This window comes from Osmerus mordax, chromosome 1, assembly GCF_038355195.1.
Source record: "Osmerus mordax isolate fOsmMor3 chromosome 1, fOsmMor3.pri, whole genome shotgun sequence".
In the NCBI taxonomy this organism is placed as follows: Eukaryota; Metazoa; Chordata; class Actinopteri; order Osmeriformes; family Osmeridae; genus Osmerus; species Osmerus mordax.
The window spans coordinates 23159353-23180851 of record NC_090050.1 but is presented as its reverse complement, the minus strand read 5'-3'; the positions used below and the strand labels follow the sequence as shown (position 1 = coordinate 23180851).

The 21499-nt window shown below is 42.6% G+C and overlaps 5 protein-coding genes across 6 annotated transcripts; 1 reads left to right on the top strand and 4 right to left on the bottom strand.

Moving 5' to 3' along the window:
• The first annotated feature begins 1100 nt into the window (after positions 1 to 1100).
• On the top strand, positions 1101 to 5380 carry LOC136941539 (transmembrane protein 43). The gene is made up of 12 exons (XM_067234069.1): positions 1101 to 1340; positions 1722 to 1868; positions 2119 to 2253; positions 2418 to 2512; positions 2773 to 2822; positions 3062 to 3131; positions 3457 to 3527; positions 3665 to 3792; positions 3940 to 4014; positions 4164 to 4265; positions 4433 to 4550; positions 4829 to 5380. Exons 1-12 carry the CDS (start codon positions 1329 to 1331, stop codon positions 5029 to 5031), a joined length of 1206 nt encoding a protein of 401 aa, XP_067090170.1. The 5' UTR covers positions 1101 to 1328; the 3' UTR covers positions 5032 to 5380.
• Positions 5381 to 5450: 70 nt separating this feature from the next.
• Positions 5451 to 8062, bottom strand: LOC136941623 (transforming protein RhoA-like). Its single transcript, XM_067234162.1, has 5 exons — positions 7923 to 8062; positions 7051 to 7208; positions 6807 to 6927; positions 6432 to 6562; positions 5451 to 6116 (listed from the first exon to the last, which is right to left on the bottom strand). Exons 2-5 carry the CDS (start codon positions 7204 to 7206, stop codon positions 5943 to 5945), a joined length of 582 nt encoding a protein of 193 aa, XP_067090263.1. The 5' UTR covers positions 7207 to 7208; positions 7923 to 8062; the 3' UTR covers positions 5451 to 5942.
• Positions 8063 to 9178: 1116 nt separating this feature from the next.
• LOC136941601 (cytokine-inducible SH2-containing protein-like) lies at positions 9179 to 11324 on the bottom strand. The gene is made up of 3 exons (XM_067234141.1): positions 10896 to 11324; positions 10250 to 10416; positions 9179 to 10016 (listed from the first exon to the last, which is right to left on the bottom strand). Exons 1-3 carry the CDS (start codon positions 10967 to 10969, stop codon positions 9502 to 9504), a joined length of 756 nt encoding a protein of 251 aa, XP_067090242.1. The 5' UTR covers positions 10970 to 11324; the 3' UTR covers positions 9179 to 9501.
• Positions 11325 to 12274: 950 nt separating this feature from the next.
• Positions 12275 to 17149, bottom strand: LOC136941556 (twinfilin-2-like). 2 transcript variants are annotated; one of them, XM_067234092.1, is made up of 11 exons: positions 16999 to 17024; positions 15990 to 16067; positions 15736 to 15914; positions 15429 to 15524; positions 15169 to 15273; positions 14870 to 14884; positions 14711 to 14752; positions 14488 to 14613; positions 14223 to 14373; positions 13113 to 13234; positions 12275 to 12668 (listed from the first exon to the last, which is right to left on the bottom strand). In XM_067234092.1, the coding sequence occupies exons 1-11, from the start codon at positions 17021 to 17023 to the stop codon at positions 12501 to 12503; spliced, it is 1107 nt and encodes a 368-aa protein (XP_067090193.1). In that variant the 5' UTR covers position 17024; the 3' UTR covers positions 12275 to 12500. The 2 variants fall into 2 exon arrangements, with proteins under 2 accessions (XP_067090193.1, XP_067090201.1); XM_067234100.1 differs by lacking the exon at positions 14870 to 14884 and having other exon boundaries at positions 16999 to 17149.
• Positions 17150 to 18318: 1169 nt separating this feature from the next.
• LOC136941590 (WD repeat-containing protein 82-like) lies at positions 18319 to 21483 on the bottom strand. The gene is made up of 9 exons (XM_067234130.1): positions 21062 to 21483; positions 20838 to 20938; positions 20618 to 20684; positions 20413 to 20512; positions 20215 to 20331; positions 19909 to 20064; positions 19648 to 19717; positions 19038 to 19180; positions 18319 to 18681 (listed from the first exon to the last, which is right to left on the bottom strand). The coding sequence occupies exons 1-9, from the start codon at positions 21220 to 21222 to the stop codon at positions 18652 to 18654; spliced, it is 945 nt and encodes a 314-aa protein (XP_067090231.1). The 5' UTR covers positions 21223 to 21483; the 3' UTR covers positions 18319 to 18651.
• Positions 21484 to 21499: the final 16 nt, after the last annotated feature.

The following is a 21499-nucleotide window of genomic DNA, read 5'->3' as shown; positions in this document are numbered from 1 at the left end:
TCATGGAAAGCAGACACTGTAGACTGCTGGTCAGCCCTCTGTAATACCAACTTAGTCTTTGGCTTATTTTTTTGTGTGTATATTTTTTTATTGAAAATGTACAAACCATACATTGCAACATTGATACTCTTTACATGAAAGGTACAGAACATTTGCCAAATGGCATAATAGCATTGTATCAAAAATACACATTTTATAATACAGGAATAATGATGGATTACAAATCCAAAAGTGAAAATTGTATAACATATAAGGGAGAGTTCAGTTCAATTATGATTCGTTGACATCATGGGAAAGGGCAAGAATTGTATGATATGCTTCCTCTTTGAATACATAAGGAATGTTTTTATTTTATTAGCTAAATTCTTTTACATAAATGTAAATTTTCCTCATTTTCGAAATGACGTCAATTACCTCATTAAAACACTAAAAGCTATGCATAATGAAAATAGTGTCAAACTGGTTGAATTATATAAATATTTGTGTTAATTATAGCGTTACCTGTGCCTATTTTATTTATTTTTATGCTGACAAATTTCTTTGTGCATTTATATAAGATATTTTTTGGTCATTTTCTTTATTGTTGTATATTATTTAAATTGATCTTGAAGATGTTTCTCATCTAATGTTCATTGCTGAATTGATTAAACTGTCATTGTATTTGTTAACATTTTTGCAATAAATAAATAAATAGATTTGCTTCCTCTTTGGCTTTGCCGTTGTCGTTACAGCCATAGATATATATAAACACTAGATGTCTTACGGCGGAGTCTAGAAAGTCCGCACATGGCGGCCATCTTGCTACAGTCAACTCGCTCACCCATAACATTGTGTTGATGCTACATGTACTTTTTAAATGACCATAACTTGCTCAATTTTCAACCGATTTTGAAACGGTTTGGTTTGTTATCAACGTCAGAGATGTCGGTATGCCACTGCATACCGACATCTCTGACGTTGGGTCTTGTTGACTGTAGCAAGATGGCCGCCATGTGCGGACTTTCCAGACTCCGCCGTAAGAAATCTAGTGTTTATATATATCTATGGTTACAGCGTCCTGAACGAAACACGTCACAGGAAGACGTAAAGCATGTTTTCCCCAAGTTAAAGTCAGTAAAAATAAAAAGAATGCGATTTGTCATGCAGGTCTTTACATTTTAAGTGTCAATAAAACTTTTGAGTTTCCCAGAGTTAAACTGACACGTTAGTTTCAATTACAGTGAATGCCGGGTAGCGACACAAACTTCTTCGGTCAACAGAATCAATTGGTTGCAGATAACACTACGACTACGTTTTGGGCGTATACATTCTTCAGTTAGGAAGAGACCATGTCGGCTTCAGTAGGTTATTTTATTATCTTAACGCACTCAAGTTTGACTTTGAATCAAGGTTTCTTGTTTTGTAATTGTTGTGTTTGCGAGTAGGCTAAGCTAGGCTAGCACATTTACCAGCTTCTGGTGCAGTCGTTCATTTTTTGCTCGATGCCCACTGTAGAAATAATATTCCATATGAAGTCCATTTGATCCTCTTTTTCTAAACAGATTAGAGTAAATAACATTGCCTGAGTGCAGTTTTATAATGTGTGTAGGCTATGGTGTTGTTCAGTGTATTTTCCAGATGACTTAACACTGTTCTGCAATTTGAACATGACTAGCCTACCTCTGTGTTGTTTTTGTGACAACTTTAAACTTGAATGTTCCCAACCGCCTTGTATTCCCTAGTTCTCCGGTGCGGAACATGACCAGCACACTCGCATATCCAGCCGCTCCCAGCCTGGGTTTCTGGAGCGGTTGAGCGACACTGCTGGTGGAATGGTTGTTGGTGTCATTGTTTTCTTCCTTTCATTTTATGTCCTCTTCACAAATGAGGTGAGGAAATAGTTGATTAAGGTGGATAATTGCATACGGATTTCAGGTGGTATGTTTACAGACATGTGACCGTAGTCAAACGGAATTTTATTTGTATAGCCCTTTTTTATGTCACAAAGGGCTTCACATATGCTCATAAGATTGCACCTATACCAACATGTATTGTGATTGTGACTGAGTTAGCACATACCAGTGTGGTCTGCTTTTCCCGAGTGTCAGTTATGTCAAACTCAAAATATATTAATTTAAGGGAAGGGCATTACAAACAGCCAAGTCTCTGGAAGAGGGTCTCTCCCTGGTAGTTTCCCTGAATCCTTTCTCCAGCCCAGCCGACCACAACAACAACCACCTGGTCCATCTGTCTGCACCTCTACGCACTTCCCAGGTACAGAACAACCACTCCCATCAAAACCACTTCACTAATCTCATCGCTCAACAGCCTCCTCCCTTCCATCCACACTCCGACAAGTGTCCTACACCTCTAACCTAACCTCTAACACACATCCTTCATCACTAACTAGTTCCACCCTGCTACTTTCTCACCTGCAGCCTCTGCATGACCCAAACTACAGGGTAGCGGTCCAGGCTGTGAAGCTGAAGAGACAGGTGGAGATGTATCAGTGGGTGGAATATCAGGAAAGCAAGTGAGTCAGAACTCCAGGCTCACAGGTTAGGGCGGGGCAGCACTCTGTTGTAAGTGATGAAGATGAAAACAATGCTAATATTGTAGACTTGTCTCTTTGGTGGTTAGAGTTGTGCCCACACCTATGTTTGGCACAACTGCCACAGCAAACTTCTTCCATAGCCTGACTAACTTCATGTGTAAGGTCTAGAACTTGCTAGGCCGGTTTGCGTTTCAATGGCTAAGTGTGTTTGTGTTTTGTTTGCTAATCTCTCCTTGTAGAGACATTGTAGAGGATGGAGAGACCAAATCAGAGACTACGTACACATACAGTGAGTATTCAGATGCAGCGATCAACCTAACACACCCTTAAATATGTTTCACAGGAAATCTGGTGGGGTTAGGTTTGACTATCATGATAAGATCATGTGAACAAACTGGTGTCCAATCATAACCACTTAAAATTATATTTTGTCCAATGAGGTCATGTGTAAGGTACACTGTATGTAATAATCAAATTCAACTTTTTGGACAGCAAGTTGTCATTCACACATTTCATCCCCATCTACAGATACAGAATGGAAATCTGATCTTATCAACAGCAGGAATTTTGATAAGGAGATTGGCCATATCAATCCAAGGTACCAAAATCGTTTTTATGCCAGGAATCCTTCCTCCCATATCTTGTCACATATACAGTATCATCCTGTGATTAAGGGTGAATGTGTATGTAAAATGAACATCTAACGGGAGTCAGGTGGCTGAGCGGTGAGGGAAGCGGGCTAGTAATCCGAAGGTTGCCAGTTCGATTCCCGGTCATGCCAACTGACATTGTGTCCTTGGGCAAGGCACTTCACCCTACTTGCCTCGGGGGGAATGTCCCTGTACTTACTGTAAGTCGCTCTGGATAAGAGCGTCTGCTAAATGACTAAATGTAAATGTAACATGGAGTTTCTGTTGTTTCAGTGCCATGGCAGTGGAAAGTGTGACAGTGGTGGCTCCAAATGTGTTGGTTGGGCCGCTTTCTCTGTCTAAAGGTACTTCACGATCACAGAACGCATGACAGATACTGTCTACCACTGTTACAGTATTAAATCACTGACAGGCTGCAGCATGTATATTGGCTGGTTCAGATTCCTGAACGGGTTTGTACGATGTTTGAATCATCCAACAGGATTTGTGGATCAGATTGAGAACTTCCAAACGTTGAGTCTTAAGGGGCTCCCTCACTCGGACACAGACAACTTCCTCACCATTGACGAAGACTACTTCTACCACACCCAAAACCCTCGCCAACCCGAAGTGAGCTTCCACCTGCACAAAATTCACTCCAATTCACAATTGAATGACCTAAACAATGACACCCACACGTAGCTGTGCAGAACATCTTCAGGCAGCTAGTCACAGTCTAAGGTCCTTAACCACCTTCACGCTGTGCTCTGTAAACAGGTGGGTGATGTGCGTGTGAGCTTCTCCTACGCAGGACTCAGTGGGGAGGGATCGTACCCTGGGCCAGCCCAAACCGTGAGTGCTTAGTGGTTCATATGTATTAATGCCGCTGGCTGGTAGTTTACAGTGGTCTATTGTGGTAACAGTGACTAGACCACTAGCAATAGCTGTCTATTGTTATAGGCCGAAAACAATTTAGCGGGAACCCTGTGATTGTCTTGCAGGTCAGTGTGGTGGGCATGCAGAAAGGTGTGAATCTGATGCCTTTTAAGACCCAGGCAGGAGACACTCTGGAGATCCTCTACCTGCAGGAACTGTCTGCTCAGGTTGGTGTGTTTGGTACTGTGTGCGGTGTGGTTTGATCTAGTTCGGTGGTCTTCAACCCTGGTTCTCAGGGAAACATCTAAAACATGCAGGGCAGGGGGGTCCTTAAGGACCAGGGTTGAGAACCACTGATCTATTTTGTGGATTCTTGTTACTGTTTGGTGTGCAGGAGGTGTTTGAGAAGCAGCACCAGCACAACAGCATGGTGACCTGGGGCCTCAGAGCCGCAGGCTGGGCTCTCATGTTCCTTGGAGTCAGTCTGACTGTCCGCATCGTCCACACGCTGGGTAACGCAACTCTGCCTCTCATAAACAAACACACGCTGGGTAACGCAACTCTGCCTCTCATAAACAAACACACGCTGGGTAACGCACTTCTGCCTCTTATAAACAAACACACGCTGGGTAACGCACTTCTGCCTCTCATAAACAAACACACGCTGGGTAACGCACTTCTGCCTTCTGTTGAGGGTGTGCATGAAATGCCTGGGGGGGGCATTTCATGCACACCCTCAACCTGTCGACCAGCATCTGTCTCTATAAATCTGTTGATGTTTCCCCCGCAGTGGACTGGGTGCCTGTCCTTCGAGAGCTGGTGTCCCTGGGGTTGAAGCTCTTCGCGCTGTGCGTCTCTTGTTCCTTCTCCCTCCTCACTATCGCCGCCGGGTGGCTGTTCTACCGCCCCCTGGTGGCTGTGGCTTTGGCAGCGGCGGCTCTGGTCCCGATCTTCATGGCCCGCTCCCGAGTCCCGGCGAAGAAGCACCAATGACAGCAGACCTCAAAAACCTTCGGATTTCATCTGTTGGCTCCCTGTTGCTAAGAGATTCCTACGATACACAGTACATGACCTTTTCACCTCGACTTTAGCTAGCACTATAAGACACAATAAGACTTTTTAAACAGTACTTGATATAAAATATTCGCTATGAAAGGACGTTAGGGATGTTAACAGTATTGCCAAGGGCAACCTAATTGGATACCAAAGACATAATTGATACACTTAATGATTTTTATGCCCTGTCCATTGTACCTTGGTTTGTTTGGCGATGTCGTCATGTGTATATTATCACTTGAATGTATATGACATCCATAAATAAAATACATTTTTGTACTGGTGGTCTCCACAGAATGGTAGACTTTTGTTGAGAAGTATCATCGCACACGAAACGTAACCAGGCCAACTCTTAGTAACTTCAACCACCTCCACGTTCTTACAAAGTTATTTATTTCACAAAGATACCAAGTTTCCTTTTGTGGTTTAACAAATTGAGTTTCCAGTCTGTCTGCATGGGAGTACATGGTGTTTTGCCTCAAGCGCATTCATTGTGACTTCATTTGCTCCACCATTTAATTAAACTAACTATAGGTCACAGTGTATGGGCTCATGTAATTGGCAGGTATGACATATGGGTCTTGGCTGATCACTTATGTTACAACTTGGGAGGAGTTGATATGGCAAATTTACTCATGTTAAAAGTACATAAAAAAAAAATTCATAACCTTTATAATTGAATACTGACAAAACTGACTACCTTGTTTAAGACAGAAATTAAAAAGCATTACACCTTTAGCAAAAAACTGGTGTTAAGCACAGTCTTGATGTGAGGAGTACACTCAGCCTCAGTCTCCTGTCAATCCCCCTGCGGCGAAGCGGTTCTCGCATTTCCGTTTTTTTTTTTTTTACAGTAAAAGACATTTACTGTTCCTCTTGCCCCGCCGTGCCTGCAGTGCGGCCCTGGTGGCCATTTCAAACACCTCCCTCACACCATCCTTTGTTTTTGCAGAGCACTCCATGTATCCAAAGGCACTGATTCTGTTTGCCATGTCGCGACCCTCCTCCGGCTTCACTGGCTCCTGTAGAGCAACACGTCGGTCAGTCAGCGGAGCCACATGCTGAACTACATTTAGCTGAGGTCTGTTAGACATGTGAGTAAGAGTTGCGAATATTCTAGGTGTCACTGTGTTGCGATGCTTTCACCTTTACTAGACCTATCCAGGAGGGTCATATCTCGGGGGTGCTTCAATTTACAAACACATGTGATCCCCTACCTTGAAACACTGGATTACTCAGCTACTCCACAGAAAGTTTAGCAATTCGATAGTGTGGCTGGCATGTATTTTATAGGAGGGCTGATTTGACTCGATTCAAGTGGTTTCACTCAAACTTGCCTGCTTCATCTTGGCCAGCTCCCGACGGGTGTGATCGTCGTTTCGTAGATCCTTCTTGTTCCCAACTAGGATTATAGGAACATTGGGGCAGAAGTGTTTGACCTCTGGAGTCCATTTCTCTGGGATGTTCTCTGAAGAGAGAAGAGATCAAGTATCATTGGTCAGTAGATGAAGCAGGCCAATCGGTAAGCAGATCGAGGGTTTAGGGTGGAACCTATGAACGGTGCTGTGTATAAGTCATTGGCGCCCAAGATTTTTCTTCTGTATATGTGCGTCAGTATGAAAGTGCAGTGTTGAGAACATTTTGGTTTAGTCTTTTAGAAAAGCATTTTTGCTTTACTTTAAAAAAAATTGGTGGCATGTGTATACACTCACCCAAACTGTCAGGGCTGTCGACGGAGAAGCACATGAGGATGACATCAGTGTCGGGGTAAGAAAGTGGTCGCAGCCTATCATAGTCCTCCTGACCTGCTGTATCCCACAGTGCCAACTCAACCTGTCAAAAGACATCACGCAGAACAGCCATGAGCAGGATCAGAGATGCACCGTCTGAAAAATTCAACATGTTAAACTGCTCAATTATGGTTGAATAAAAAAAATGGAAAGGGTGTTTTCCTACCTGTTTGCTATCAACTTCTATGTCAGCAACGTAGTTCTCAAAGACGGTGGGCACATAGACCTCTGGGAACTGGTCTTTACTGAACACAATGAGAAGACACGTCTTTCCACACGCTCCATCTCCTACTATGACCAGCTTTTTTCGAATTGCAGCCATTGCTAAAAGAGAGGGAGAAATGGTAATTACTGGGCATGACAGCTACCATCAGAGTTGTGCCTGTGTCTGATCTCTGTTTACATGATCATCCAATGGTCTTTTCCAGTCTAAAAACAAACAATCATTATTCGTATGCCAATAAAATTCTAGTTGAAACCAGTTTTAAATAGATGGTCATGTACGTTAGTGCTACACTTAGTTATGTAGCAAACTAGCAATAGCTAGCTAATTTACCAGCAGTGAGACAGCAAGATACCTAGCTAAGCCGGTACTGTACGTTGCTAACTTGGAAGCTACTGAGCTAGCTGCATTGCTCGCTAGCTGGCAACAAAAAGTTCGTCTAACGAGCTAGCACATTAGCTACTAAAAAGTTATGTTGTTTCTTATGTCTACGCTATGTCTATTTTACTAGTGTTCTTTTTGTCTACAACTATCTGGAGTTAATTATAACAAGTTCAAAGATTGAGGCAAACAATAACAGCCGCAGCTAGCTGTTTATTAACCAACAAACATCTCATACACTAGGCGGAAGTAAAGACGAGGCTAACTAGCTAGCTAGATATGCAGCGTTTTGAGAGCAGGCTACTGCTAGCAAAGAATTGCTTAGCAAGAAGCTACAGTAACTACCAGATACGTTATCAGAACGACTAGCAAGTACTTTGTGTCAAAGCAAATGTCTAAATAGCTATTAAGTATATTACGGAGGTTTTTCTTACCCGGGCAATGGATAGTTTAGCTGGCTGTTACTAACAATATGTTTTCTAAACACAACAGCTCTGCCAGTACAGTAAGCTGGCTGGTGAACTAGGACTAGCTTACTGGCTTGTTTAGGTTGTAGGCGCTCTCAGTCAGTCAGGCAGACAGGCGGCTGGTGGTGGATGACTCGATGAAGCTGGAACAGAGGTAGCTAAATGAGTTATAGCTACACTCTTAAAAAGTATAACAGTTTAACTAAATGCATGCAAATGCAAATATTCTTTATGGATACATTGTAATTGTAGTGAAATGTAGCATATAGACTAAATACAAAATAATCTCGCCACGTAGACTCAACATAGCATTAATTAATTTGTGCTGCCGGTGATTATTTGATTATTGAGAGACAGTACACAGTAACCCAGTTTGATTTTGCGGGGAATCAATTCCTATGTTGTACTTGTTACAGACACATATCTCCAAACAACACGTTGTTTCTTCATCCAAAATAGATTAGGGGTTTAAAATTCCATTAAGCTTCTTTTTTTAAATATATTTTTCCAAAGGTGGGTCATTTTTTACCCTTAGGACAAGGGGAGTATACAGAATGTTAAGACAACACAAGGGTTAAGGTATTAATAACCAGGGCTCCGGCTCTAATCTTGATAAGAAGCTTTCTCAGCACTGCTTAAATCCACTTCATGGAAACAAACTCAAGCAGAAAGTTTTCATGGAAATGCGATAAGCAATGTTTCATTCTTAACGTAATTGTAGAAATTCAGAGAAGAAGAAAAATCGGCTTTGTCAACAAATAAACATCAGCATCACACTTTTAGTTTAAGGTTTTCGAGATTATGTAACTGAATTGTTCCATTCAACAGTCACAATGAAAACATGTATTTCCCCTGCTCTCGTTGTTGCAGAACACATGCATTTGAATGCGAGTGGGATTTAAAATGTGGAATTATATAGGTCATATGAAGTGAATAACCAGAGCATAATTGGTAAAGAAGACTAATGCTATCCCACACTGATTTAAGGTTTGCACGTCTGACCCAGATGCGTGCTCTGCCGGGAATGTTGAATATGAGTCAAATATTGACAAAGCAGTTCAGCAGGTTCATGTGTTTTTATGAAAATGGGTTAAACATCTCTCTCCTTGACAAACAGATACACACAGACATTATCTGCTATTTGCTATATCCTCCTGCAATCAGTAGTAGTTTAGATATCAGGCTAACAAAATAAAACAAATCAGCACATTGAAGAACAGACATTGTAATTGTTTACAAGACATTTATTCATAACAACAGACTACATGTGTATGATACATGTTTTTCAGAACAGTACAAATGGTTATAAAAAGTGTTATTATTTAAGTTAAAGTTCATGGGTATGTGAGAAAAAAGGAATCTCAACTCATCGTGAGCACCACTGGCTAACCAGCAAATGCGACAATTGTGAACATTTTGTAGTGATTCAGAGGTCGTTTCCATCAGACGACAACCTATGCTCCCATCTAGTGAGAACTTCTCGGCTGATTATGGCCCAGCCCTTTAGAAATGGCTCAGTCTTACACTGGCCTTCATACACTGGTCTTCATAACCTGAATGGGTATTCCTGTAGATAACAAACCAGTGGGCATGGAAGAGGAAGCTGAGCAGGGCAGTCTGTGGTCCGGTTGATAGCCAGGCGTGTGAGGTGCTGCAAGGAAGGGAATGCCTGGGTCCTGTGCAGGGGTTTTTTCAGCATTAGTAACACTGGGCTGTCCATAGTTGTGGGCTGGGGTGGCGGTAGTTTGGCTTTGGGTAGAGAGTTCTCCTTGGGTTCAGCTTTCTGGCCTGTCTCTTTCTGACAGGAGCCCACGTAGTGTTGTATCAGGCTCAGGATGTCTGGGAAAGACTTCAGGTGAGGTATTCCCGGGGAACTGGAGTCCAGTCTGAAGCGGCCGCAGCTGTACTCGACTCGCACGTTGGTGGGGCCGCAGTCCGTCTTGACTGACAGGGTGAGCATGTAGAGAGGGTGGCTGCTGTCACGCACCAGGAAGGTCCCCACGGACACCTTCTGGAGAGCATCCCGAGCCTCGCTGACAGACATGGAGCCCCAGTACCAACCTGGAGGCCAAAACACATGTAGAGGTTACTTATTTATATCCAAACTAGTCTCTGGGAGTCTGTACTTGTTTTGTTTTTTAAGCTTTTTTTAATTTATTTTTACTAAATAGGTCCATTGAGAATTCAGTATGGCAGAGGACGCTATTTTACAAGTATTTTACATGCACAAATAAACATGTAGGCTGAGCTGCACATACTGAAGGATGTGGCTTTGTACAGAGAACAGTCTGTACCTGAAGTATGAAGGTACTGGAAGGTGGAGGTTATGCAACGCAAGTCTTCTGCGGGGTCCCAAAGTGTGGAGATTGGGTGGTGGTAACATGATTCCCTTTGCTCTCCGTTGTCCTGCATGGTCATCCCCCTAGCAACCATCTTTTTGGGTGCCACTGGGAAGATAGCCCTGAGATGAGAAGAGATAAGAATTGGCCTTAAATGTGGCAGTCCAACAAACTACAAATGTCACAGCCTGTTGCTCAGCTTAGTATCATGGAAGCTACAACGGTCTTGGTCTTTTCACTTCTGATAACATATCACTTACCAGTTGACCCCCATGCATAACATTCTTTGTACCTCCCTCGGTGCTGAGGTATTATAATATCATCAATATGTATTTATAGACTAGTCTAATTAACAACTTAGTACAAGTATTATAAAATTTAACGATAACCAGTGTTAACAGATCAAATAAACAGTGAAGCTATTACGGTCCCTGTAATATACGATGGCTACTTCAACAAAACTATGCTTTTCCAAAAAAAAATATATAATGCCTACAACCTACAATTGGAATAATTAATACAATTCGATGAAATGCAATCTGGCAATCGATAGCCAACAAAGCTATGAATCTTCTGAATAAGAAATGAAGAATCAACTCACCTTTGAACACACACAATCATAACGAATAGAATCCCATTTAGTGTAATCAAATTTGAATCCAAAAAGTCGGGCATCTAACTTGAAATAGTCACCAATTTACGTCATGTCAGCAAAGTCGACATATAGTCCTACACGTTGAAATGTACACCGAGAAGTTTTCTTTCTTTTTGGAAAAAAAAGGTTCTCATTGCAACAATAGCAACTGAGACAACATTGCCTCAACAAAAACACTCAAAATATGATATCTGCCACAGAGACCTTCTATCCTTGAATGCCTTCTGTAGAATAATAAAGAGGCGAGAAAACGCTTCAATTTGTAAATCCAGATTTGCAAACCGAGGGAAGTTCTAGGAATCAGTTTCTAAGAATAGCTTTGTATTTCAACGCTCGCGGCAGCGGGGTTCCTGCACATTGCCCAACAGTTTACGCGGAACTGCGTTGCTGAGCTGCGCAATGTTTCGATTGACTATAGCGCGTGCTCTTTCTGCTTCACGGCTGCGCGACCAGGGCGGATCAGTCAGTAAGCGTCGACACAATTAATTCCCAGCTGATGACTTCCAAGTAGGACGCCTCCCGGAAAACTCGGCTGAGTGAAATTGGCTTCCATTGTCAAGCCTCCCTACTAACCTCTCCTCTCTCTGGCCCCATCCCTTCTGTCACTAACACATGTACATATGGAATGTGTTTTTGTATGTTCCTCCTCCTGTACGGGGACAGGAGGTGTACATGGATCTGGTCTACCGAATCACATGCAGTTTAACGGGACCAGGAAGATGGTGATTGATTTCAGGAGGAACAAGGCTTCGCTGACTCCTATGTGCTAGGGAGATTATGTTGATTAACTCCAGTCATACAAATACGTGGGAGTGCACCTAAACAACAGGCTGAATTGACTAGGAACATCAAGGCCACAAACAAGAGCCAACGATTTTTAATGAATCGTCTGATCTGCTGAACACCATGACTACAACAAAATGACCTTTTCCAATCTTCTTGACACTTTACCAATGGCCTCCTGGAAATCTTTGGGTGCCTTAAACATTAATATTAGCCTATCTGCTATAGTGCACAGTGTGAGCACAACCTGTGTGCATCATCTTATAACTATTTCCTTTAGGTTTTTGTATTTCTTGAGTTATTTAGAATATAAAAGTATGTATTATTCATACATACTTAGTTTGGGTCCATACTTGATTTTGTTCTTGCTTTTAGTTATTGATAAATGCCCCTTGTTGTCCAGTTTCTGTAGGCCTACTGGTACAATTTTACCCTCTGGGTTCAATGAAGTTTTCGTCATCTATTTAGTCATCAATAATCATCTATTTCAGTTGTCCGCCAGTTTTATGTTAATTCCAAACGTAATTAACAAATATAAAAATACAGAAAAAAAATATTTTATTTTAAGTTAAAATAATATGTGACAATACATGATAATAGGTAATGTAAAACAATGGACATTAGCTGATTATCACAAGGCCTTTTAGGGAGGGGATACGAGGCAATAATAGTATCTCAAGGGCTTTTAGTTTCAAGTAAAGGAAGAAAACAGAGTAGAAATACAGCAGGGAGGGCCAGGGTGTGCATCAGCAGCATCCTGTGGGGTATCTAGCTCTCCTCTCCATTCTCTCCAGTGCCTTTGATGAGGCGTTTGTTGCCTCTCTTCCCTCCAGGGCCGCGTGGCTTGGCGAAGGCCTGCTTCAGAGTGTGTTCCATGGGGTGGACCTCCTCGTACAGGAAGTCCTCGGTCAAGCCTTCCCCGCTGTCGATCTCCATCTGCAGGCAGATGCGCACGCACGCACACACAAACATATTTTCCTGAGACCGCAGTTAAAAAGCTTTTACGATGTTTACACTTTACGTAAACATCGTAAGTCTTTGCCTGATAAACATATTTGGAAGAAAATGTATGTCACAAATTAATTTTATAAATATTTATAGTCATATTTTTTTTGCTATTTCTAGGTCGTTCATATTTGTAACATTATATCAGACAAAATAAATAAATCAATACAAAGAGCATTTTGAGAGTTGCAAAGTTACTAGCCCAAAACCTTTGTCTGCTACAGGGGACGTGAATGAATTGCTATGTCTCAGTAGAATAAAACATACAAATACTGGGTCAGTCTGGCTGCCTTCCATATGCACTGGACATTAACAATCACTCTCCTGGTTGCAACTAGCCACATTAATGAGGTACTGTATGTGATAACGATGTACCTTTTTGGCGATCTCTAGCTGGTAGTCTCTCTCCACCTCAAACAGTAGTCGGTTCTTACAGCTGGAGTACAGCATCCTCTCTTTGATGCTACAGCTGTATCCTGGCATGGAGTAAATGAAGACTAAAAGAGGAATTGTAAGTGTCAGTCTTATATAATATATGTATAATATATAACAGCCTTATACTTAAGATAATGAGTCTTTGTCTTATACAGTATAAAATCATTCACAATTCACATTTTCAACCTCAAAGCTTAACTTTATCACCCAACTCTTGATATCTTAACAGCTGTCCTTCCTCCGTGCTGATTCTACAAACACTCTGTATTTGAATGTGTCTCTGAGGATTCAGCTGGGGACCACACTCTGTAGTGGAACAGTATGGGATACTTAATGATCTAAATCAGGTGTCAGGTGGCTGAGTGCAAATGTGCAAAATGACGTTGTGTCCTTGGGCAAGGCACTTCACCCAACTTGACTCGGGGAAATGTCCCTGTACTTACTGTAAGTCGCTCTGGATAAGAACGTCTGCTAAATCAGTGGTTCTCAATCCTGGTCCAAATGTAAATGTAAATCAAGGGTCTTATCGCACTCCTTATACTGATGTTCGCTTTAGTTATGGATCACTTCAGTGACTGACAGATATTCCTATTGGAATGTGGCTCACTGGGTCCAGCGTGGACCAGATGGGCTGAGGCCTTAACGCATCAGCCCGGGTTCGATTCCGCCTTGGGTCATTACTGCATGTCTTTCTCTTCACAAAAATGTCTGTCTATTCTCTATCTCTGTCCAGTAAAGCCGAAAAGGGCCATAAATATGTTTAATTTTTTTTTATTAAATAATTTTTGTATTACATATTCCTATTGAATTCTGAAGAAGAATCATCTATGAGAACCAGTTTCTATAGTGGCCTATACCCATCCCAAAGTTCAGAGGCAGTAGTGTAATAGTTGAATGCTGGCGAGCTTCACGGTTGAAAAGGGTTTTGAGAGGTTGTGATCACTTTTACATGGCTTTACAAACACTTCTATCCCAGATCATTGGCTGACATTCCATTCTGTACAAGGACCAGTTTGTTTGTGTTTACGTTTAGTTTTCATGTTTACTGACCCAACGCCTCCTGCTGCTGGCCTTGGTGGGAGTGTCTGAAGATGAAAAAATGGTATCTGGGCGTGTCGTTGGGGATCCTGAGTGGAAGGTCGTGTATCTCTGTGGGCTTGGTGTGGACTAGCTCGATGGTCTCCTTCTGTATGTCCAACCGCTGTGACACACACACACACACACACACACACACACAAACACACAAACATTCATGACACTGAGCAGGCTGTGTCTATTTTCTTGTTTTGAATTTCAGTATTTGTTTTCCTCGTACCAGCTGGATGTAGTTAATTCTTCTTTGTTGAAGTTGCTCCAGAGCAATGTTTGCGTCTTCTTGAAGAGGGAACACCAAGCCTTGCATGTTGTGTTGCCTTTTATCTAAGCCAAACTCCATGGTCACCTGCAGAGGGAGACAAACACAACATACCACAAGGATAAAAGGATGGAACTCAATCCTTCGTCCTGTTCAAATCACAGCACACCCGAGGGACACCAACCTTCGCTCTCGCCGTAGGTGTACTTTGTCGCCTACGTTCATCCTGTGAATGAAAACAAATGTGTTCATCTGTCCGTCTGTCACATTCTCTGTCTCGTTTTCCCGCTCGCTCGCTCTCACCCGTTCTCCACTTCTAAATAATGAATAGACGATCACCTACCCACACAACTTTGTCCTGGATGGCACATCGTGAAAAGAGAATGAAAGGAAAAGGAAAAATCATGGAGTACATCTACATTTGCACAGCTATAACACATGATCTTAGCACACAGAGCCCTTTGACTCGCAACTCCCCCCCTCCTCCCCTCCTTCCCCCGCTATGGAATTCTGCCCCCCCAACCCCACCCCATTATTTTTGTTATAATACTTTCTATAAGAGAGCTATGTTCAAATGCCCTCTTGTGGAAACCAATTGCCCGCCCATCCAATTGGTTCTGGAGCCGAGCCCGTTGAGCCTACCTCTGTGACCCTAATCTGCTGCAACTCCTGTTCAGCCGCTGTGAGGGGAGCCGGGGAGGAGCAGGAGGACATGTGGCGGAGGTAACCCTGGAAACACAGGTCATCCTGGAACAGGGAGATAGACGCACAGCGGGAAGGATTACGAAAGAGCGTGAAAGGCCACGAGTCACCTGCTGCAACGCTTTGCGCATGTGCTTGTGGTTACGGCACCATATAAAAAAAAAAAAACTTCATCTCAAGAGCCATGAGGTTCAATCAACCTCGCTGGTGCCGAACATCTCGTCTTTGATGTGGCCTCCGCCGAACTCTTTCTTCAGCGTGGCGCGGGTGGCAGCGTACACCATCTTCTGTCTCACCTGCCAAAGGAACGAAGATATGATCAACGTGTGCATGTTGTCCCGGTGTGACTGGGTTCACACACTGGAAAGGTGAATGCTTTTCACGGGGTCTATCGCAATTTGGAATTACAAGGCCTATTTGTTTCTGATCAATTATGGTTCTGTAAGTGTGAAGCACTATCAATCTGACAGATTTTATACCATTAAGTGATTGATAAGTATAACATACTGGTGATTGGTCAGGTGACCAAGCAATGAAGATCCACTCATAGCCCTGTGCATTCTGGGAGTCAAGGCGGTACAGGATGTAACAGGGCTCCTGGGCAACCAGCAGTGGAAGCAGGAAGTGGTCATAATCCTTGTCCCAGCTCTGTACAGGCTCTCTGTATGAGCCAAGCACCAACTCCTCTGTGATGAGACAGGAAATAACTCACATCATAAACTGAGACTACATACATACTGCACACACGCACAGACACCTACCATCTCTGATGACAATCTTGACTATTCGGATGGTTCCTCCCCTTGCCCTGGCCAAGAACTCCTGCAGTTCAGATGTTGCTATAGTAACCAGATTTAAAACAGAGGGGGGAGAGACAGACAGAGAGACAAATAGAGATGGGTCAGAAAGAACTTGAGACTTGCTGTTACAAAACTTGATCCACTGCCAGGTACTTGAGGCATTGCATTTGGTGACACAGACAAGGGCCTGGAACCTCAGAGATATGTCCATCTACTTTGAAGGGTTTCTAATTTCAATGCATTGACCACAGATCTCTCTCTCTCTATCTAACAGAAGACTATCGTTTGTGGTTGTTTGTCAAAATATAAATAGTTTAATTTTGAAGTGTCCAGCACCACAATACATCCTCACCCACAATCCTCTCAGTTACCAAACACAGCAACCTCATAAATGATGTAGGATCATGTGAGAGGTGAGAGAGGTATGGTCGCCGTATTATCTAGTTACGCACACGTTGAAACCTATGCATAAACAGTGTACCTTCTTTCTTCATATTTTTCTGTTACATAAAACTTTTGGTTGAACGACTTTGGGTCAAACTGATGGCTTTTGGCTAATGTGGATTGTTGGTAATGGCGTATTATGATCACAACAAAAAGATGACCATGTCACAGTATTACCTGCCAGAGCGCTTTAGCAAGCAAATAAAACGCTGACAACCTCCATTCAAAACTGTAATATTATCTGAAGGCCTAGACTAAAACCCTTTGAAGGTAAACGGCCTGAATTAGAAGGCGTTGGGTGAAATGTTGCATTTGTAAGAAAAAATACAAAGTATATATTACTGAAATAACGGAGGTAAAAGTAATGCAGAGACAGTGTGGCGTAGGCCTTTGTCTTCAAAGAGTACCAAACTGACCTTTACAATAGGCTGTGACACATAGTACGTCAATACAACAGTAGGGTAATTGAAAGTTTTGTGAGGGTGCATCATTAAAGGTTCTGGGAGGGTGCACTCAAGTCACCTACCACTGATCCCCGTCTGGTGGGACATCTTTTGGCAGTCCAAAGATCTCTCCAGCTACGTCTCTGCGTTTTTCTCGAATCCTGTCACGTAGCCTGACGGTTGCCCTGCACAGTCAGCTTGACCGTTCTTCTTGGACTAACTCACATGCGCCAGTGACATAAACGCAGTGAGGTGGACTGGGGAGGGAGATCCCTAACGTCTGAAACTCGATCAGCGGAACTGTGGCTGATGAGTAATAACGCGCGTGTCAGTGGATATGCCGCCTTAACCACTGATCTAAAATTCTTCGCGTATCAGTGACCACAACGTCGGACCCACTCGTGGCCCGAACAGTCTTCGCGTGCGGCGGTCGGGCCAATTGACAAACACTTCATGCCACTAGTTTTCAGGATGTGTTTTGATGGTGTATAGTAGGTCCATAATAAAGTGTCTTCTATGATGACATCAGATCACTTACTCACATTCCGAACCCTATCATTTCAACAGGCGGACCAAGCCGCGAGCTCATATTCCACAAAGGCCGGTCACAGAAATGCGACACCCCTCGTGAAGTTGACCCCCAAGTTTCAAAACTGCACTTAGGATAAAATAACTACAACATTTAAAGGTGATTTTATCGTGAGTGAGAAAAGCTTGACTCCTGCTCAAGATCAAACAAAAAACAACTTTTTAACCAAGTAATCAAAAAAAAGGCCAATAGTATTTTACCCCACTGGGTCAAGAGGTTTATGCCCATTACCACCAATAATGTCAACTACACAGAAACTGCGAAATATACCTAATTCATATTCAATCTGTGTGTGTGTGAATGAAATATGTTACGCAAAAATAAGTGTGATAGATGTTAGGTTACCCACACACACAATTACTTAACTCTTTCCCTCATACACACACACACACACACACACACACGCACCTGTGGTCACACACTTGAAGAGAGATGGGTGAGAGAAAGATTAGTGTGTACCTGTGAGGTTACCTCTGATGGGCTCATTCATTATTTAACCAGCAGTGAGTACACAACCCAAGGTGCTTTACATTATTCAACATAGGCCCCCTCTATCGCACACAGACAGGAACCCACTGACAACCGCTAACGTTAAACCAATCTAACAAGCATCTCTCTTCCTATCCTCTTCCCAAACACAAACACGGATAACAAAAATGACCTTTGCATCTTTTCAGCACAACCATGTAGGCACACTGTATGTGTTTGAGAAAGCAAACAGCTGACTGTACCTTAGTCTAATACAACTTGAGAAACTTCAAACATAAAGACTAACCCAGACACTACAATCAAAACAATACAATTATTTGGATAATTAAAATCATTTTATTTTACTCATGTAAAAAAAGTTGTTATACTTAATTCTGAATGTAAAAAAATTGTAGGGTTAACATAATGTTTCAGCGTTGCATTCGAATAATTGTAGCTTTTTATATACTGTAAGTTTGTTCGTTTATGCTACCTTAGTCTCTTGACAAGTTAAAATGTGATATAAACCACTTCAGTTAAAAGATGACTCTTGAGGTTTAACTTACAGACATTGGTGTCCACAGTGAACTGCCCGTACTTGTACAAACAAGCATCAAGCATGGCATCTCAGCCAACAATGACAGCATCGGTCTTCAAAGAAGTTTGTCTGTGGCCTTGATCAGTCATTGACACATGGGAGCCAAAATGCCTGCGAAAACATGGTGTCAGTTATTTACAATTTTCCAGAGTGCGCTTATCTGAGCAGCTCACTGCTTTAGTGGGTTTGACGAACACGACAGTTGTTATTGTGACCCACACATTTAGTCATTTAGCAGACGCTCTTATCCAGAGCGACTTACAGTAAGTACAGGGACATTCTCCCCGAGGCAAGTAGGGTGAAGTGCCTTGCCCATGGACACAACGTCATTTGGCACAGCCGGGAAGCAAACCAACAACCTTCTGATTAATAGCCCGACTCCCTAACCACTCACCCATCTGACTCCCCGACACAATTGCATTCTGGAACATGACCACGTAAGGCCACGCAGAGTGGTGGCATCTTACCATGTTGGTGCAGGCACTTGCGAAGGTCATGTATTTTGGGTTAAACTGCAGTGTGTTGATAGGCCCTGAGTGTTTCCCATCCAAGACCGCTATCTTCATCCCACTCTCTGTGCTCCACATGTGGATCCTGCCGTCTTCTGAACCTGGGCCAGGAAAAGCACACTGGTCAGATAATCTGGACTTTGGAAATCTTCAATTTATGAAGGCAAACATGAATGGTCGGCATGACTTCTCTAAAGACTGGTACTATTGTGTTGATTCATGTAGTCAGAGATGGGGTTGTTACTAGTTTTAGTAACTAGTAACAAAGTTTTAGAAGTGGACTGTAAAGATCTGGGTACATATAGGGAGTCAGTTGGCTGAGTGGTTAGGAAATCGGACTAGTAATCTGAAGGTTGCCAGTTTGATTCCTGGCCGTGTCAAATGACGTTGTGTCCTTGGGCAAGGCACTTCACCCTACTTGCTTCGGGGGGAATGTCCCTGTACTTACTGTAAGTCGCTCTGGATAAGAGCGTCTGCTAAATGACTAAATGTAAATGTAATGTAATGGGTACAGTATGTTTACGAGCATGTTATGTTGCAGAGGTGCATGTTAGTGTTCGGTGCTCACCAATCATAACAAACTTAGAGTCTGGGGTGAAACAAGCCTCGAGAGAGATGCCCTTCGTGTTGTTGTAGCCCTACAGGAAGACAAACAAATTGGGGGACAAAAACAACTTTACTTTTTATGAAGCATTCCACACAAAAAGCATTCCACACAAAAGATGTTTACGGACACTGAGTCCATTTGTAATTATGAATCCACAAAAACATACAAATGTATACATGTATACACACAAATAGAAATGTGTCCTATTGGTGGTTTCCTCACAGAGAAAGTGTGCAGCACGGAGCCGTCGAAGGCATCGAGGACGCGGATGGCGCCCCCGTTGGAGGATATAAGGATCTGTTTACCATCCTTACTGAACTTCAACCCAGTCCACTCACAAACACGACTGAACTGGGTCTCAAAGGAAGAAAAGGGACCCTAAAAACATACAAGAGCACAACAGAACAGGACTTACAGCAGACGCATGAACGAATAAAAGAATGAAGTGCATCACTTTGAATAAATAATTAATAGGAAAAATTATTTGACACAATATGCCTTGTATGACATCCCTAAACAGGAGTTTACCTTATCAAAAGAGCGAATGTCATACAAGTTAATCATCTCTGAGTTCACCCCGGCAGCAAATATCAGCCCCTCTGGATCGAAGCAGCATACAGGCTTCCCTAAAGGATTAGTCAAGCCCTGAAGGACACAAAAACACACAATATTCACATGGACACATTCTGGGCTGTTCTTTGGACAGACACGGAGACACACACTTACTTGACAGTTGGGAGAGCGCAGATCCCAGAGCCTGATGGTGTTATCCAAGGACCCAGAGATGAATTTATCATCCACTGGTGATACGGAGAGAGCAACTACCCTGCAATTGTACATGGACAGAAACATTTAGTAGTCAATAAAAACGTTTAAGGGGTTGAGACTGTGTGGCCTGCATTACTAAGTAAGCACCTATAGACCGTCTCACCTTGCAGTGTGCCCAGGGAAATAGCGGATGTACTTGTTGTCCGTAAGGGAGAGGTATCGGATGGTATCTGCATGGCACGCAATCAAGAACACATGGTCTAAAATGCTACACACTATTTCAATTGATACACACCATCATGTTAAACGGGTAATTATGTAGTACATGTATTTGTGTTCAACAAGTGGGACACCATGCAGCCTGCCTGTGACTGAGTTCTCACCGTCGAGTTTATTAGAGCTGTACACGACTGTGTCGGCATCCCTGTTCGTATAGCGAATGAGGTCCACTCCATACTTCTTGCTGTAAAGAGTCCGAGTAGGTCTAAAGAGAAACCGGAGATACATTGTAATATCTCAATTAAAAGGCGACACGAGGGAACAAACTACAAAGGAAACGATTTCCTCAAGAAAACAAATGTTATTGTTGAAAATGATAGGAGCTTACTTTCCCTCGCGACAGTCATACAACACAATGGAATCATCATCACTGCTGGATACTGCACTTTCGCCATTGGGGCTGTAATCCACACAGTTGACTTTTTCTGTATGTTCCCGGTATATCCTTGCAACTCTAAAGCTTCGCAACACACGGTCGTTAATCTTCATTTCTGCCTACACTAAAATTAAAATGTAAATAGGCCTAATCTTTCAAAACAATTTGCCCATTGCGGTAGACTGTGTGCCCTTCGGTCTCTTGTCATATATTTGCCTTTTCCGTTCAGGATTTAATGGCAGAATTACACATCGTGCACGGTCGTTTGCCTTATTTCATGTATAATACATCCATTCAATAATTCGTAACTATGACTGAACTGAATGGACACGGTACTTGCAATCCATTGATTGCAAAAACGTAGACATTCTTTTCGGAGATCGGATGTAA